Source organism: Myxine glutinosa, chromosome 4 (assembly GCF_964187855.1).
Source record: "Myxine glutinosa chromosome 4, kmMyxGlut1.1, whole genome shotgun sequence".
NCBI lineage: Eukaryota > Metazoa > Chordata > Myxini > Myxiniformes > Myxinidae > Myxine > Myxine glutinosa.
The window spans coordinates 202,609,896-202,629,789 of record NC_136264.1 but is presented as its reverse complement, the minus strand read 5'-3'; the positions used below and the strand labels follow the sequence as shown (position 1 = coordinate 202,629,789).

At 45.1% G+C, this 19,894-nt stretch overlaps 1 protein-coding gene across 4 annotated transcripts in view; it reads right to left on the bottom strand.

Annotated features, from left to right (window-relative positions):
* LOC137425640 (6-phosphofructo-2-kinase/fructose-2,6-bisphosphatase 3) overlaps positions 1-19,894 on the bottom strand; it is a 105,417-nt gene that overhangs the window by 3,961 nt on the left and 81,562 nt on the right. For all 4 annotated transcript variants that reach the window (XM_078776914.1, XM_078776915.1, XM_068114257.2 and 1 more), the window contains exons 11-14: positions 16,267-16,371; positions 8,453-8,582; positions 8,175-8,237; positions 6,367-6,431 (exon numbers count right to left, since the gene is read on the bottom strand). In XM_078776914.1, coding sequence (XP_078633040.1) covers positions 6,367-6,431; positions 8,175-8,237; positions 8,453-8,582; positions 16,267-16,371 — 363 coding nt within the window. The remainder of the gene's footprint in view (positions 1-6,366; positions 6,432-8,174; positions 8,238-8,452; positions 8,583-16,266; positions 16,372-19,894) is intronic.

Below are 19,894 nucleotides of genomic sequence, written 5' to 3'. Positions count from 1 at the left end.
AAATCAAACAGACAAACAAAATATATGAAAAGAGGGACCGGTAGACAAGATGGGGAGCGAAGGGGAGGCACACAAACACAACATTTGAGAGCAGGGACATCGGGAGATGTGTGGGAGGGAGAGGGCTTGGGGGGAGGAGGCGTGGGAAGGGGGGGGGGGGGGTGGGAGAAGTATAAAACACAAGGACACCAAGGGCCTCCAGGAAAGAAGTTGGTATTTCAAAAAAGTGGATTTGGGGTGAAATTAGCGGGGGTAGAAAAGATCAAGGTTTTGGATGGGGGAAGATAAGAGATGGTGGTGAACAGCTGTTTTAAAGACCTCGAGGGAGGAGTGGGATTGAAGAGAGTGAGGGAGTTTGTTCCAGAGGCGGGAGAAAAGAGGAATGAAAGAGTGAAGGTGAGCAGAGATTCTTGATTTTGGCAGTTTAACCATAAGATGGTTGCAGGCAGATCTTGTGCGACCTGGAGGAATATTTGGGGGACAGAGCCCAGAGAGCTGGGGGGCAAGGCCGGAGAGGAGTCGATAGAAGACGGAAAGACCACCAACCTGCCTGCGGTGAGTGAGTGAAAGGCCCTTGGAGTTAGCTTCATCGCGGGAGATTCCAATGATTCTGAACGTTTGGTTTCAACAGCGTGAAGAAGAGCTAGGTGTGAGGCAGGAGCACCAGCCCAGAGGGGAGAGCAGTATTCCATTGAGCTGCGGATGAAAGCCTTGTATGTGGTGAGGAGCTCAGGTGTGCCAAGGAAGGAATGGCACGACGGAGGATGCCCAGTCGGCGACTGGCTTTGGAGGCCAGATTTGAAATGTGGTTTTCCCAGGAAAGATCATGGCAGATAGTGAGACCCAAAAGCTTGAGTGACAGAACTTCTTGGAGAGGATTATTCAGAAAGTGGATGGGAGTGTTGTCCAGTCAGTCTTTTCGGAGAGACATCGTAAGAGTGTGAGATTTGTCAGGATTGAAAGACATGTTCCACTTGTTTGCCCAGTCTGTGATTTTGTCCAGGTCTGCAGAGAGTGAGGAGGCTGCAGACTGCCAATCTGAGGAATGGAGCGACAGAGAGTAGAGTCATCAGCAAAGAGATAGAGAGGATTTTCAAGAGAGTCAGAGAGATCATTGATGAAGACCAGAAAAAGCACAGGGCCCAGAACACTGCCTTGGGGAACTCCAGCCTGAACAGGAGGAGGAGATGAGAGAAACCCATTCAGGGCCACACGTTGACTACGATTAGAGAGGAAGTCCGCCAGCCATGCGTGGAGATTTTCATGGATACCAAAGGAGGAGAGTTTGGTGAGCAAAGCGGGGTGCCAGACCGTATCGAAGGCACGTCATATGTCAAGGGAGACAGCTCTAATTTCCTGTTTGACATCGAGGACCTCCATCCATTGTTGAGAAAGCAGAAGCAGCATGTCCAGAGTGGAGTGACCAGGTCTGAAACCAAATTGATGATCAGAGATCAAGCCATTGGAGAAGAGGAAAGATTTCATATCCGAGGCACACAGTCCCACACAGTTGCTAGGATCTGTTTTTGCACCTTTTTGTGCAAAGCGGTGATGTTGGCTGATTTCCAAGCAGATGGCAGATGACCTTGAGCAAAAGAGAGGGTGAAGAGAACAGAGAGAGGGAGTGAAAGAGCGAAAGAACAGGATTTTAGGACCCGTGGGCTGATGCCGTCAGGTCCAGTTGCAGAATCAGAGTCGAGGGTTGACAGAAACCTTTCCACCTTGTCAGGAGGAAAGGACACAGAGTCCAGGAGCAGCTGGGTACGACTGGGTACGGTGGGTACAGAGAGGGATGGGTTTGGGACACAAGATTTAAAGGCAAACACAGAGTTGAGGCATTCAGCTTTTTCACGTGCGGAGTCAGCTGTGTAGCCGTTTGAGGTGAGGGAGGGGATGGAGGGGGAACAAACACCCGAAACAGATTTGTCCAGACGCCACCAGGATTTGGAAGAGGGAGACAGATAAGAGAATTCTGTCTTGAGAACGGAGAGATATTGTTTCCTGGCTCTCCTGAGGGTGGACACACACTTGTTTCGGGCTTTGTGAAAGGAAATGAGATTTCCTTCCGTTGGATTTGCTTTCCAGGAGACGAAGGCAAGTTGTTTCTGGGCAACAGCCTCACCACAAGATTCCGTGTACCATGGACGGGAGGAAGGGTATGACAACTGAAGACGAGATGGGATAAATCTGTGCCTGAGAGAGAACAATTTACTTTGGAAGAATTCCCAGGATGAGTTGATGTCAGAAGCGGTAGAGATGGGAGACCAGTCCAGATGATTGATGGCTGCTTGAAGACCGTGCCAGTTGGCCTGAGTGAAATGCCAGACTCGTCGACGCTGAGGAGGCTCTCTGAGAATGGTCAGAGAGATGTCCACTTTGACAAGCACATGATCAGATGAGCCGATTGGAGCAGAAGAAGAGCAGCAGACATTTTCAGGGAAGTTAGTCATAACCAAGTCCAGAAGAGAAGATGCTCCGTTGACTGAGATCCGGGTCAGGAAATTTGACAGATTGTGTCAGTCCCAGTGAGTCGCAGAAGTCCTTTGCTGAGGAGCCATGGCTGGTGAGAGAGGTACCCACACCCAGCCAACTGGCATGGTGACAATTGAAATCACAACATATGAGGAAGAGAGAGTTGGGATGGGTAGATAGAAGTTGGTCCATGTTATCAGACGGAGAGATGTAGATGGAGTCATCACTGTTTGGTGGACGGTACAACACACATGAACAAAAGGTGGGAACGAAGGGGAAGCTGCAGCCAGAGGTATTCCTGGGGGTGAGGTAGAGAGAGGGCAGTGAAGGGCGAGTGAGGAAGAGAGTTTTTTAAAATAAAGATAGCAACCCCACCTCCAGGACGAGGCTCAGGTCTATCATACCGGAGGAGGGAGTAACCGGGGAGAGATACCAAGGAATCAGAGACATCATGAAGGAGGAAAGTTTATGTTAAGCAGATCACGTCTGGTTTGTCAGATGCAACCTGTATGGAGAGATCAGTCAAGGTTGAGCGAAGGCCCCGGATGTTTGAGGTCCATACCATTAATGAAGAGGAAGGGGGAGCATCGGATACAGAACAGGGGGCGCAGGGGGGTATAGGGTAAGATGTGGAAGAGGAGGAAGTGGTAGGGAGAGCTGTTGAAAGTGTGTCAGAGATTTCAGAATGGCTTGGAGAAAGGGAAGGATGGGGTGGACAAAAGGTTGGATGGTGAATGGGTGAGGCACAGTGAGGTGTTATTTGAGGAGGGGGAAGAGCGAGGCAGAAGGTTTGGGGAGATGAAGGTGAAAGTTGGAAGGGGGAAGAAGCGGGGAGGACGCATTGAGGAGGAGGGGTGAGGGGAGTCGAGGAGATGAGGAGCGAGGGAGAGTCTCGGAGGGGAGAGGCATGGGGGGAGTTTAGGAGGGAAGGGGCAAGGGGCGAGATTTGAAAGGGATGGGTGATGGGAAGGATTTGGAGGGGAGGGGCAAGGGGGAAGATTTGAAAGGGATGGGTGATGGGGAAGATTTGGAGGGGAGGGGCAAGGAGGAAGATTTGAAAGAGATGGGTGATGGGGAAGATTTGCAGGGGAGGGGCAAGGGGGTAGATTTGGAGGGGAGGGGTGATGCGGAAGTTTTGGAGGGGAGGGGTGATGGGGAGGTTTTGGAGGGGAGGGGTGATGGGGAAGATTTGGAGGGGAGGGGTGAGATTGGGTTTTAGAAAGTGTACGATTAATGGGAAATGAACATTTTTTGAAAATGAGTTTCTTGTGACCTTCGAGTCAAAAATACGTTTGAGGAAGCTGGAGGAGGGGTGGAGTGCAGGAGAGTTTCAGGAATGTAGAAAAGAGGAACTGTAACAACAACAACAACAACAACAGGCATTTTAAGCCCATTTTCCCTGCAAGAGCGGGGGTTAGCCTTGCGGTCCCCATGACAATGTTCTCCATTTTGCCCTATTTTCTGCATCTCCCCTTAATAACCCCCTTGCCCGCATTTCTTCTTCGACCATCTTTTGCCAAGTCTTTCTCGGTCTTCCCCGTCCTCTACTTCCTTCTACATTCATTCGCATCACTCTTTTCAACCAGTCACTTTCATCCTTCCTCAACACATGACCAAACCATCTCAACCTGTTTCTCTTCACAACATCCATCACAGGCTCTATTCCCATCATCTTTCGCAATTCATCATTTGTCTTCCTCGCTCTCAACGATACTCCACACATCCACCGAACCATTCGCATTTCCACCATTTCCAGCCTTCGTTGCTGCTCTACGTTCATTACCCATGTCTCACTCCCATAAATCATAACACTTCTCACACATGCAGCATACACCTTTCCCTTCAGCTTCAATGACACTCCCCTCATCATCAGCACGCCACGCAGTTCCCGAAACCTCTTCCATGCACATCTCACTCGAGCAACCGTTGCCGAGTCTGCTCCACCTTCTCCATTCAGCATGTCTCCAAGGTAAGAAAATGTTTTCACACCTTCCAGCTTCACGCCATCTCCAAGATCCAACTCAACATTTCCTCCATCTGCAGCTCCCTCTGTGCACACCTTACACTTGAATGTAGCTGCCACACTGGTTAATGACCCTCTCAAACCACTACATTTTTGATGAACCCACTCAGCGCACATTGTACATTGAATGGAATTCACTCCGACACCCTTCCTGCACACAGCACATGGCCACTTCCCAGTTCTTTCCACCTCACCACATGCTTTACCACTTGCCATCACCTTCGTTTTTCCGATATTCACCTTCAGACCTTTTGTCTCCATACATTCCTTCCACTTGTTCATCTTCTCCTTCAGTCCATCCATACTTTCTGCAATCAACACCATATCATCTGCATACAACAACTCCCATGGTAAACCCTCCTTTACGTTCTGAGCCAGCACCTCCATCACAGCTACTAATAGTAGTGGACTTAGTACCGACCCCTGATGCACTCCCACCTTCACCTCAAACTCACCACTGTTCCCGTCCTTCATCCTTACAGCTGTGCGCGCTCTTTTGTACATTGCCATCACTACTCTGATCAACCATTCCTCCACTCCTAACTTCCTCAATGCCCATGTCACTACTTCACGTGGAACCCTATCGAATGCTTTCCCCAGATCAACAAACCCAAGAAACAACTTCTTCCTCTTCTCCATATACTTCTCCTGCAACTGCCTCACAATAAAGAGCGTGTCTGTCGTTACTCTTCCTGGCATAAATCCAAACTGCATTTCGTCAATCTTCACTTTCTTCCTTATCCTCCTCTCCAACACCCTTTCCAATACCTTAATTCCATGCTCCAATAACTTTATCGCTTGATAAGAGCCACAGTCCAGAGGGTCACCTTTCCCCTTGTATAGAGGGACGAGAGTACTCAGTTCCCAAACCACTGGAATGCGGCCTTCTTTCACCACCAGATTGCAGATCTGTGTCATTCTCTTCACACCCCAATTTCCCGCTGCCTTCAACATATCTCCCACAACTCCCGTCGGCCCTCCCGCTTTTCTACTCTTCATTGCTTTTATCGCTTCCTCAACTTCCTTCTCGGTTATCTTCTCTGCCGGTCCTAAAACTGGGTTACTCTCTGTTGCCATCCCATTCATTCTCTGCATTCAACAGTATTTCCATCTATCTCTTCCATCTTCCTTTAATTCCATCTGGGTCCACAACGATTTGTCACACTTCATCCTTCAAGCAACTCACCCCCATCACATCACACCTCTCTTTCGCTATCTGCTTTGAAAATCCTGAATACCGCTCTCTGAGCCTCTTCCGAATCCAAGCGTTCTCCGAACATTTTCCTACATGCCTCCTGTGCCTTTGCTACCTCTTTCTTTGCTGTAAGAACTGTAAGAACCTCAACTCAACCTCACACTCCAAACAATCCCCACGCCCCACCACTTCAGTCCATGGCCATGATCAATCATTCCTTTTGGGGCGGGGCCTTATGGTCTTTCTTGATGCCCATCGAGAACATTCGGGGGCGGGATTCCCTTGCCGATCAGCAAATGTGATTGGTTTCTGTAGGGCTTGTCGGTGTTGTAATGTGCCTGAGTTCGTTTCCTGGCAGCCCTCGTCTTATCGCAGGCCGATTTATTATAACCACAAAGGTCAGATCACAAGAGGTAGGATGAATGGGGAGATTATTCTTACTCCCTAAGCTACATAGCACAAGAGCCACCCTCCGTATGGCCACACGGCACACTTAATCCGAACACACGGAGGTGACTTATTTACATCAAGAAGTTCTTACACGACATTCGGAGCATGGTAATCTATACAATCCTATCTCGACGAAGCTATTTCATTACCTACCCCCACACACATAACAATATGTATCATAAATGTAGCCTAAACTATCCATGCCACAGCTTGTTGTACAACCAACCAGGCTCCTCGCTCTGTGGGTGTTCGACGCGGGCACATCCAGGTAGATGGATTCCATCCGGCAGCCTAAGATGGGCAATGCAAAACCTTAATGACACACACTGTTCTGCACGTACCAATCCAGCATGTCTATAAGGGAGTGTCAACATATTACAAACAAACAAAATGGCTGACTTTTTCTCCCTCCCTCCAGGGTATGGCCCATAATGTCGCTCCTTCACCTTTTTATCCCAACCTCCATACCATATTGTCCTCTGGATTATCCTTCTCCTTTCACTTCCATTTCTCCAAATCAATTTTGTCAATTTAGACCTCTGGTCTATCTCAACCTTTTATACCTACATAATACACTACATGACCAAAAGTATGCGGACACCCCTTCTAATTAGTGGATTCGGCTATTTCAGCCACACCCACTGCTGACAGGTATATATAATCAAGCACACAGCCATGCAATCTCCATAGACAAACATTGGCAGTAGAATGGGCTGTACTGAAGAGCTCAGTGACTTTCAACGTGGCACCATCATAGGATGCCACCTTTCCAACAAGTTAGTTCGTGAAATTTCTGCCCTGCTAGAGCTGCCCTGGTCAACTGTAAGTGCTGTTATTGTGAAGTGGAAACATCTGGGAGCAACAACAGCTCAGCCGCGAAGTGGTAGGCCACACAAGCTCACAGAACGGGACCGACGAGTGCTGAACCGCATAGCACATAAAAATCGTCTGTCCTCGGTTGCAACACTCACTACCGAGTTCCAAACAGTCTCTGGAAGCAACGTCAGCACAACAACTGTTCGTCGGGAGCTTCATGAAATGGGTTTCCATGGCCGAGCAGCCACACACAAGCCTAAGATCACCATGCACAATGCCAAACGTTGGCTGGAGTGGTGTAAAGCTCGCCACCATTGGACTCTGGAGCAGTGGAAATGCGTTCTCTGGGGTGATGTATCACGCTTCACCATCTGGCAGTCCGATGGACAAATCAGGGTTTGGCGGATGCCAGGAGAACACAACTGCCTGAATGCATAGTGCCAACTGTAAAGTTTGGTGGAGGAGGAATAATGGTCTGGGGCTGTTTGTCATGGTTCGGGCTAGGCCCCTTAGTTGCAGTGAAGGGAAATCTTAACGCTACTGCATACAATGACATTCTAGACGATTGTGTGCTTCCAACTTTGTGGCAACAGTTTGGGAAAGGCCCATTCCTGTTTCAGCATGACAATGCCCCCATGCACAAAGAGAGGTCCATACAGAAATGGTTTGTTGAAGCCTGACTGGCTTGCAAAGAGCCCTGATCTCAACCCCATCGAACACCTTCAGGATGAATTGGAACGCCGACTGCGAGCCAGGCCTAATCGCCCAACATCAGTGCCCGACCTCACTTATGCTCTTGTGGCTGAATGGAAGCAAATCCCCGCAGCAATGTTCCAACATCTAGTGGAAATCCTTCCTCAAAGAGTGGAGGCTGTTATAGCAGCAAAGGGAGGACCAACTCCATATTAATGCCCATGATTTTGGAATGAGATGTTTGATGTTCGGGTGTCCACATACTTTTGGTCATGTAGTGTATGTAGATAGCTCGTAATTGCATGACAGCTTACTCTGAGCAGTCTCAATTGCAAAATTTAAAGTTTTTTAAAAATAACTTTAAAAAAAAAGAAAGATTATGCCAAGAGAGCAAGTAAAACATCAACTGTTATATGGACTGATGGAGTCATTCAGGAAAATACATAATAGCATTAAAGAACTGCAAAGGCGGAAAAGACAAGCAGATGTGCAATCAGGCAGAAAACACAGGCAGACAAGCCTCACCATATGCAATGGGTGTAAGTTTCAGTACAGTGTGCAATGGAAACTTCAGGTAAGGCATTTCATCTGCAAGAAACAGACACAAAGGATACCTGATACATCTTCTGTAAGACACATCTCAGTTTAGTTGCAGCCCAGAGATGTCTTCTCTGCTATTCCCCAACTACTGCCTTAAAAATGTGACTCTAGGAGCTGCAGGGAACTTGTGCGTCGTTCACTGCCACTCAAACAACACCAATTGTCTGTCGGGGTGGTTTTCCGTTTACTTCGGTCGTCCGTACCAGCGCTCTTATCAAGGAAGTAAGCAAGCAGACATCGCAACACTGCCTGATGAGCGAGAACCAGCACGTTTTCTTGTCGCTCAAGCTCCAGGATCACTGGCTCAAGTCGCTGCACCAGGTCCTGGTACGACTGTAGGGGTAGGGATTGGGGGCAGCCTCTTATTACACAACTGTAAAACTCCAGTGATTCTTGGGAAATTTACATTGTAATTTTGCCCAAATTAGACAGACAAATTCACAATGTGGACTGGGAGGATAGCCTAGGTCCTAGATGTATGCACACTCACCTATGAGCTGTCTAGCCTGGGTTAGAATCTCAAAAAAAACTTTTAAAAAACCTTTTTCGTGCAAATCCAATCTTGTTTGCCAAATAGAAGCAGTTTTGACACAAACGTGCAAGTTTTTTGGTTGCAAGGCACTATTCAAGTGCAGAAACGTGTGTGCTTCATGAAATAGGGTTTATTATGCTTGTGTACAGCAAAATAACACATATTTGGCAAGAAACCATTTTCGTGCAATCCAATCTTGTTTGCCAAATAGAAGCAGTTTTGACACAAAAGTGCACGGCTTTTTGGTTGCAAGGCACTATTCAAGTGCAGAAACGTGTGCGCATATTCAGATAGTGAGTATTATTCTTGTGTACAGCAAAATAACACATATTTGACAAGAAACCTTTTTCGTGCAAATCCAATCTTGTTTGCCAAATAGAAGCAGTTTTGACACAAAAGTGCATATTTTTTGTTTGGGTTTTTATTTGGGTTTTCTCAAGGCCATCTGCCAGCATCTTGGAAATCAGCAAACATTACCGCTTTACACAAAAAGGTGCTAAAACAGCTCCTTGCAACTACAGACCAATCAGCCTGCTCCCAATTATCAGCAAAGTCATGGGATCTCCCTGCTCTTAAATGTTGTGTGCTGTCAAGTGTTTGTGTGCTTCCCATTCTCTTGTCTTCCGCTCCCTCTTTTTATATATTTTGTTTGTCTGGTTGATTTGTTTGTGAAGTAAATGTCAGCTCTTTCACGAGCCTCGATTCAGTATACAAAAAAAATAAAATAATAATAAATAAAAAAATCCATCATTGCTCCGGATATCAAATCCTTCCTCTTCTCCAATGGCTTGATCTCTGATCATCAATTTGGATTCAGACCAGGTCATTCTACTCTGGACATGTTGCTTCTGCTGACTCAACAATGGATGGAGGTCCTCAATGCCAAACAGGAAATCAGAGCTGTCTGCCTTGACATATCACGTGCCTTCGATACGATACGGTTTGCCCTGCTCTGCTCACCAAACTCTCCTCCTATGGTATCCATAGAAATCTCCACGCATGGCTGGCGGACTTCCTCTCTGGTCGTAGTCAACGTGTGGCCCTGAATGGATTTCTCTCATCTCCCCTACCTGTTCTGGCCGGAGTTCCCCAAGATAGTGTTGTGGGCCCTGTGCTTTTTCTGGTCTTCATCAATGATCCCTCCGACTCTCTGGAAAATCCTCTCTATCTCTTTGCTGATGACTCCACTCTCTGCCGCTCCATTCCTCATCCCTCAGATCGGCAGTCTGCAGCGTCCTCACTCTCTGCAGACCTGGACAAAATCACAGACTGGTCAAACAAGTAGAACATGTCTTTCAATCCTGACAAATCTCACACTCTCAGTATGTCTCTCCGAAAAGATCGACTGGAAAACCCTCCCATCCACTTTCTCAACAATCCTCTCCAAGAAGTTCTGTCACTCAAGCGTTTGGGTCTCACGATCTGCTATGATCTTTCTTGGGAAAACCACATTTCCAAGCTGGCCTCCAAAGTCAGTCGCCGACTGGGCATCCTCCGTCATGCGAAGTCCTTCCTCGGCACACCTGAGCTCCTCACCACATACAAGGCTTTCATCCGCAGCTCAATGGAATACTGTTTCCCCCTCTGGGCTGGTGCTCCTGCCTCACACCTGGCTCGCCTTCACGCTGTTGAAACCAAAGCTTTCAGAATCATTGGAATCTCCTGCGATGAAGCTAACTCAGAGGGCCTTTCACTCACTCACCGCAGACAGGTTTGTGGTCTTTCTGTCTTCGACCGACTCCTCTCCGGCCTTGCTCCTCCAGCTCTCTCTGTGCTCTCCCCCACTCCCTTCAATCCCACTCCTCCCTCTAGGTCTTTAAAACAGCTGTTCACCACCATCTCTTATCTTCCCCCATCCAAACCCTTGATCTTTTCTACCCCTGCTAATTCACCCCAGATACACTTTTTCGAAATTCCAACTTCTTTCCTGGAAGTCCTTGCAGTGTCCATATGTTTTATACCTCTCCCACCTCCCCCCAAGCCCTCTCCCTCCCACAGTTCTCTCGATGTCCCTGCTCTCAAATGTTGTGTTTGTGTCCTTCCCCCTCTCTCCTCATCTTGTCTGCCGCTCCCCTTATTTTGTGTTTTATGTGTCGGTTTGACTTTTTGTGTGTGATTAATGTTAGTTCTTTCACGAGCCTCGATCTTGTACACAAAAAAAAAAGCCATCTATAAACCGTCACCCTGGTGTTTCGCAGGGAACGTGTGGCATTCATGTGTGTACCATCCACAAGATGCACATTGACTTGGGTGTCCTGTCTGCCAGCATTAGCCGGTGGATCCAATGGTGCAGTTGGCCAAGAATAGGTGAGCTAGCTCAGGAACCATGAACAAAATAGAAATTCCTGCTCTGACTACCATTGGGAAGGCAACGGCAAACCACCGAGTGTAACTCTTGCCATAAGATTGCTGGGGCAGCACTCTTTGCCTCCAGATGGAGTAGCAGAATTAGATTTAGAAATTCACAATGTAGGGAATTAAAACTCAACAATCTATAACAATAATTGATTATTTCGTTGGAGCAAAAGATTATTGTGATATTAAATTTAAGCACTGACCGGTCCTTGGCTTCTCGATAAAAGATGATGATGACGCAAAATGTCCAGGAATCAGTTTATAAATTGTGATGAATTTTCTGTCACTGCTGAAAGGCTCGTCATGGTCGAAGCATTATGGTTAAAGAAATGCAGGTATTGCAGGTACTCCCACCCGCAACCTCCGCTCTGCTGGTACCAACCTCCTGACCCCCCCCCCCCCCATCCAGACCAAATTCAGATCCTGGGGGGACAGGGCCTTCTCCATCGCTGCTCCCACCCTCTGGAACTCACTACCTCACACCATCAGAGACTCCTCCTCACTCACCACATTCAAAACATCACTCAAGACCCACCTGTTCAGCACTGCATTCAACATTCAACCCACAGCATTTAACCCCTGACTATCACTTCTCCTTCTCCCTCCTTTTGCTTTAAATATTTCCCTATTGATTCTTGTCTTTTTGCAATTGTTGTTTTCATGTTTTGTTATGCATTATGTTTTGCACTCTGTCAAAGTGCCTTTGGGCTTCTTGAAAAGCGCTATACAAAATAAATGCATTATTATTATTATTATTATATCAGGTGAATGAATACAGAATGCTTCATAAAGGCCTTTGCCTTTACTAATTCATAATGAGCTGAAAAGTGCAAATTCTGAAGGTGACATGGGCCCACCGAACCCTGAATATGTACCATCTAGCAACAGATGCAGTTCAGTCGTGAGGTGCTGCGGCTCTTTGATGCCCAACTGGAGACCGTGGATGAAAGACGGATTTGCCACCGAGATTCAGAAATGGACCGGGAATCAAAAAAGCGACAGGATCAAACATTTCCTGCAGCAAGTGAGCGATTTTATACATATATATATATATATATATAATTATATATATATATATATATATATATATAATTATATATATATATATATATATATATATATATATATATATATATATATATATATAATGTATATATATATATATATATACGTATGTATATATATATATATATATATGTTGGAACCCATCTGTGGATCGGTCCCATTGGCCGATGGGTCTGCGGCATCTGCGGATGTGTTGTTCACCTTGAAGGAATGTGTATGCATCATAATTCATCTCTGTTAAATTCTGTTTAACGTATTGTATCCGTATTCCGTAAATTGTATCCGTAATTGTATCCGCAATTGTATCCGTATTGTATCCGTAAATTCTGTTTAACGTATTGTATTGTTTGTGTTAAAAATCATCTCTGTTAAATTCCTACCACATGTAATTCCAATGACTGTGTACCTGATTGAAGAGCACCATTCTGTCAACACATTCCTTCAAGGTGAACAACACATCCGCAGATGGTGCAGACCCATCGGCCGATGAGTCTGCATTGTCATTTCTCGTGCATCCACAGATGGGTCAGACCCATCGGCCGATGGGACCGATCCACAGATGGGTTCCAACATATATATATATATATATATATATATATATATATATATAATAATAATAATAATAATAATTCATTTATTTTGTATAGCGCTTTTCCAGAAGCCCAAAGGCGCTTTGACAGAGTGGAAAACATAATGCATAACAATACATGAAAACAACAATTGCAAAAAGACAAGAATCAAGAAAACAAACAGCAGCGATATACGGCATATATATAAGACAAGAATCAAAAAGACAAGACAAGAATCAATAGGGAAATATTTAAAGCAAAAGGAGGGAGAAGGAGAAGAGATAGTCAGGGGTTAAATGCTGTGGGTTGAATGTTGAATGCAGCGTTGAACAGGTGGGTCTTTAGTGATGTTTTGAATGTGGTGAGTGAGGAGGAGTCTCTGATGGTGTGAGGTAGTGAGTTCCAGAGGGTGGGAGCAGCGATGGAGAAGGCCCTGTCCCCCCAGGATCTGAATTTGGTCCGGATGGAGGGGGTCAGGAGGTTGGTACCAGCAGAGCGGAGGTTGCGGGTGGGAGTGTGTCTGGAGAGGAGGTCAGCCAGGTAGGATGGGGCCAGGTTATGGAGGGCTTTGTATGTCAGGAGGAGGATTTTGTACTGGATTCTCTGGGGGATGGGGAGCCAGTGAAGCTTGTAAAGGACGGGGGTGATGTGGTCACGGGTCCGGGAATGAGTGAGTAGACGGGCAGCGGAGTTCTGAATGTATTGGAGTTTATTGGTGATTTTTGAGGGTGAACCATAGAGGAGGCTATTGCAGTAGTCCAGACGGGAGGTGATGAAGGCGTGGATGAGGGTTTCTGCAGCCGTGGAGGAGAGGGATGAGCGGAGACGGGCAATGTTTTTCAGGTGAAAGAAGGCTGACTTTGTGATCTGTTTAGTGTATTTGTCGAAGGAAAGGGTTTGGTCAAAGATGACGCCAAGATTCCGGATGTGAGGGGAGGTGGATACTGGGATACCGTCGATGTTGAGGGCAAAGTTATGGGTGGATTTTGTGAGCGTTTTTGGGCCAATGATGATTATTTCAGATTTATCACAGTTAAGCTTGAGGAAGTTGATTTGAAGCCAGGATTTTATTTCAGTGATGCAGTTTGTCAGGATAGAGTGGGTGTCGGTGGAGACGGACTTGGTGGAGATGAAAAGCTGGATGTCATCGGCGAAGCAGTGGAATTGGAGACCATGACGGCGGATTAAGTGACCGAGCGGGGACAGGTAAAGGATGAAGAGGAGGGGGCCAAGAACTGAACCTTGGGGGACACCTTGGGGGAGGGGAGCAGTGGGGGATTTGCAGTTATTGATGGAGATGAACTGGCATCTGTCAGAGAGGTATGATTTAATCCAAGAGAGGGCAGTGCCGGTGACGTTAAAGGTGGATTCAAGTCGGGTGAGGAGGATAGTGTGATCGATGGTGTCAAAGGCAGCGCTGAGGTCGAGGAGGACGAGAATGTTGAGGTTGCCAGCGTCAGAGGAGAGGAGAAGGTCGTTGGTGATTTTGAGGAGAGCAGTTTCAGTACTGTGGTTGGAGCGGAATCCGGATTGGAATGTTTCATACAAGTTATTGGCAGAGAGATGATGTTTGAGTTGAGTGGCTACAGCGCGTTCCAAAACTTTTGACAGAAAGGGTAGGTTGGAGATGGGTCTGAAGTTGTTTAGGGTGTCAGGGTTTAGACCAGGTTTTTTTAGAATGGGGGTAACAGCAGCAATTTTGAGGGAAGGTGGGACGATGCCTGTAGACAGGGAGGAGTTTATTGTTGCAATGATAAGTGGAGAGAGAGCAGGGAGGGAGGCTTTGACAAAGCTGGAGGGGATGGGGTCAAGAGTGCAGGTGGCAGTTTTCATTCCTATGAGGAGTTCAGAGAGGTCAGTAGGAGAGATTGGGGAGAACCGAGACAGGGGATGGCAGGACAAGGGGGGGCAGGTGGTTGGAGGGGGAGCGGGTGCGGCGGTGGTCAAGCTGTTGTAGATGTTGTCAATTTTGCGTTGGAAGAAAGAGAGGAAGGAGATGCAGTTGTCTACTGTGAATGACTGGGTGGTGGTGTTCAGGGGGCGGAGGAGTTTGTTTATTGTCGAGAAGAGTGCTTTTGGGTTTCCGGAGCCAGAGTGGATAATTTGAGAGTAGTAGGCAGAGCGGGCGCGGGAGAGGGCATCTTTGTAGTGTTGTATGTGGTCCTTGTAGGCTTGGGAGTGAACTGTGAGACCCGTTTTATTGCGGAGTCTTTCAAGTTGGCGAGCACGAGTTTTCATCAGGTGGAGTTCAGGGGTAAACCAGGGAGCAGAATGGGTGAAAGAAACTGTTTTGGTTTTTACAGGCGCAAGCTGGTCAAGGCAGGAGGAGAGAGTGTGGTTGTAGTAGTCAGTGAGGTCGGAAGGGGTGTGGAGGTCAATGAAGGGAGAAGTGGACATTTTTTCAGAGAGGGTGGATGAGAATGAGGTAGGTGAAAGAGCGTTTAGCTTACGGAAGTTGATTGTGCGATAATGCCTTGGTGTTGGGGCGGGGATGTTGATGGTCAGAGTGATGGCTAAGTGGTCAGAGAGGGTGAGGTCGGAGCCATAGAGATGGTGCAAATTTAATCCAGTGGAGCAGACAAGGTCCAAAATGTGACCACGGATATGGGTAGGAAAGTCGACATGTTGAGTGAGGTTAAAGCAGGTGAGTAAATCAGTGAAGTCAGTGGTTATTGTGGAGTCAGTGGAGTCCATGTGGATATTGAAATCACCAAGGAGGAGGATTGAGGGGGAGAGGGAACATAGCTGGGTCAGAAAGTAGGAGAAGTCAGACAGGAATGATGGGTGTGGTTTGGGAGGGCGGTAGACGACAGCCATGACTGACTGCGTGTGACCAGAGAGTTTTAAAGCCAGGTGTTCAAATGATGGAGCAGATGAGATGGAGATGAGGTTGGTCTTGATGTCTTGACGGTGGATAACGGCAATTCCACCACCTCGGCCCTCCGAGCGTGGTTTATTGACGTAGGAATATCCATTGGGTGTGGTGAGGTTGAGTGTGTAGTAGTCCAGAGGTTGTTGCCAGGTTTCGGTGAGACAGAGAAAGTCCAGTTTGTTATCCAGGATGTATTCGTTCAGGATGAGGCATTTATTGTTGAGGGACCGGGTGTTGAACAGGGTGAGCTTGATGTTGTTTTGAACAGCAGGGATGAATTCAGGTGATTTAGCCAGGGTTCGTAGGCAAGAGGTGCGATCGTGTGGGTTGCTGTGACCAGGTGCGCTGGGACGAAGAGTGAGAGTGCGCTGAGCCGACCAGAGGACGGGGATGGAGTGACCTGATTGCAAATAAACAAACTTGCGACCGGAGCCACGGTGAATGTACCTGGGTCGTCGGAGGAGTCCATTTGATTTGATGGCAGAGATGCATGATGGGGTGGAGCGGGTATTGAGCAGAAGAAGCCTTGCGGCGGAGTACTTCAGAGCCATGCCAGGCTCTATATATATATATATATACAGTATATATATATATATATATATATATATATATTCTTTTACACACCTCTCCCCGTGGAAAGCTGTAGAAGTACTTGTCAAGTTCACGCAGGTTGTACTCTGAAGGGAACTTCTCCTGAAACTCGTCATATGTGAAGTCTTCACAAATGCCCTGTAGAAATATACACACTTGTACTTGTCAATCACATTCATAATATAATATTCACTCGAACAGAAACACGAATGCTACTTTGCATTTAAAAAGTATTTGAATTGGTGGTTCTGAAATCTGCTTGTAATTCGGAGGAGCGTGTGACTTGCCAGGCCTTTTGCATATAATGGAAACCTTAGTAATGATAAATCAATAGAGCATAGGATTTGATTGCCAGCTTGATTATAAGAAATTGCACAATTTTCAAGCAGCATTATTTGAACAAATCCAATTATCTACTTAAATTATATTGTTAAAGACATATTCCAACACCATTTAATATAACGTACGAGCTGTTTACCCCTTCGGGTGGGTTTTGAATGTGAATTTGCCGAGGAGAGGGAGGAGCTTGGGCTGCTGCGTGCATCCAAAATTTCCTCCTGCCACGCCCACTTGTTTAGGAAATGGGAGTAACTTTCTGCACACTCTTGCTGAGAGGGCGGAGCTTGCATCAGGCAAGGGTTAAGATTGTCCTGCATGATATTTCCCTCTTAAAATGTCCTGCATGATATTTCCCGATTAAAATGTCCTGCATGATATTTCCCGATTAAAATGTCCTGCATGAAATTTCCCGATTAAAATGTCCTGCATGATATTTCCCGATTAAAATGTCCTGCATGAAATTTCCCGATTACAATGTCCTGCATGATATTTCCCGATTAAAATGTCCTTCATAATGTTTCCCTATTAAAATGTCCTGTATGATGTTTCCCTCTTAAAATGTCCTGCATGAAATTTTCCGATTAAAATGTCCTGCATGATATTTTCCGATTAAAATGTCCTGCATGAAATTTCCCGATTAAAATGTCCTGCATGATATTTCCCGATTAAAATGTCCTGCATGATATTTCCCGTTTAAATTTCCTGCATGAAATTTCCCTATTAAAATGTCTGGCATGAAATTCCCCGATTAAAATGTCCTGCATGAAATTCCCCGATTAAAATTTCCTGCATGAAATTTCCCGATTAAAATGTCCTGCATGATATTTCCCGATTAAAATGTCCTGCATGATATTTCCCGTTTAAATTTCCTGCATGAAATTTCCCTATTAAAATGTCTGGCATGAAATTCCCTGATTAAAATGTCCTGCATGAAATTCCCCGATTAAAATGTCCTGCATGAAATTCCCCGATTAAAATGTCCTGCATGATATTTCCCTATTAAAATGTCCTGCATGATATTTCCCTCTTAAAATGTCCTGCATGAAATTTCCCGATTAAAATGTACTGCATGATATTTCCCGATTAAAATGTCCTGCATGATATTTCCCTCTTAAAATGTCCTGCATGATATTTCCCTCTTAAAATGTCCTGCATGATATTTCCCTATTAAAATGTCCTGCATGAAATTTCCCGATTAAAATGTCCTGCATGAAGTTCCCCAATTAAAATGTCCTGCATGATATTTCCCTCTTAAAATGTCCTGCATGATATTTCCCGATTAAAATGTCCTGCATGAAATTTTCCGATTAAAATGTCCTGCATGAAGTTCCCCAATTAAAATGTCCTGCATGATATTTCCCTATTAAAATGTCCTGCATGAAATTTCCCGATTAAAATGTCCTGCATGAAGTTCCCCAATTAAAATGTCCTGCATGATATTTCCCTCTTAAAATGTCCTGCATGATATTTCCCTATTAAAATGTCCTGCATGAAATTTCCCGATTAAAATGTCCTGCATGAAGTTCCCCAATTAAAATGTCCTGCATGATATTTCCCTCTTAAAATGTCCTGCATGATATTTCCCTATTAAAATGTCCTGCATGAAATTTCCCGATTAAAATGTCCTGCATGAAGTTCCCCAATTAAAATGTCCTGCATGATATTTCCCTCTTAAAATGTCCTGCATGATATTTCCCGATTAAAATGTACTGCATGATATTTCCCGAATAAAATGTCCTGCATGATATTTCCCTCTTAAAATGTCCTGCATGATATTTCCCTCTTAAAATGTCCTGCATGAAATTTCCCGATTAAAATGTCCTGCATGATATTTCCCGATTAAAATGTCCTGCATGATATTTCCCTATTAAAATGTCCTGCATGAAATTTCCCGATTAAAATGTCCTGCATGAAGTTCCCCAATTAAAATGTCCTGCATGATATTTCCCTCTTAAAATGTCCTGCATGATATTTCCCTATTAAAATGTCCTGCATGAAATTTCCCGATTAAAATGTCCTGCATGAAGTTCCCCAATTAAAATGTCCTGCATGATATTTCCCTCTTAAAATGTCCTGCATGATATTTCCCTATTAAAATGTCCTGCATGAAATTTTCCGATTAAAATGTCCTGCATGATATTCCCCAATTAAAATGTCCTGCATGAAATTCCCCGATCAAAATGTCCTGCATGATATTTCCCGATTAAAATGTCCTGCATGATATTTCCCGATTAAAATGTCCTGCATGAAATTTCCCGATTAAAATGTCCTGCATGATATTTCCCGATTAAAATGTCCTGCATGATATTTCCCGATTAAAATGTCCTGCATGATATTTCCCTGTTAAAATGTCCTGCATGAAATTCCCTGATCAAAATGTCCTGCATGATATTTCCCTATTAAAATGTCCTGCATGATATTTCCCGATTAAAATGTCCTGCATGAAATTCCCTGATTAAAATGTCCTGCATGATATTTCCCTATTAAAATGTCCTGCATGAAATTCCCCGATTAAAATGTCCTGCATGATTTTCCCCGATTAAAATGTCCTGCATGATATTTCCCGATCAAAATGTCCTGCATGATATTTCCCGATTAACATGTCCTGCATGATATTTCCCTGTTAAAATGTCCTGCATGATATTTCCCGATTAAAATGTCCTGCATGATATTTCCCGATTAACATGTCCTGCATGATATTTCCCTGTTAAAATGTCCTGCATGATATTTCCCTCTTAAAATGTCCTGCATGATATTTCCCTGTTAAAATGTCCTGCATGAAATTCCCCGATTAAAATGTCCTGCATGATATTTCCCTCTTAAAATGTCCTGCATGATATTTCCCTGTTAAAATGTCCTGCATGATATTTCCCTATTAAAATGTCCTGCATGAAATTCCCCGATTAAAATGTCCTGCATGATTTTCTCCGATTAAAATGTCCTGCATGATATTTCCCGATCAAAATGTCCTGCATGATATTTCCCGATTAACATGTCCTGCATGATATTTCCGTTAAAATGTCCTGCATGAAATTCCCCGATTAAAATGTCCTGCATGATATTTCCCTCTTAAAATGTCCTGCATGATATTTCCCTATTAAAACGTCCTGCATGATATTTCCCTATTAAAACGTCCTGCATGATATTTCCCTATTAAAATATCCTGCATGATATTTCCCGAATAAAATATCCTGCATGAAATTCCCCTGTTAAAATGTCCTGCATGATATTTCCCGATTAAAATGTCCTGCATGAAATTTCCCGATTAAAATATCCTGCATGAAATTCCCCTGTTAAAATGTCCTGCATGATATTTCCCTCT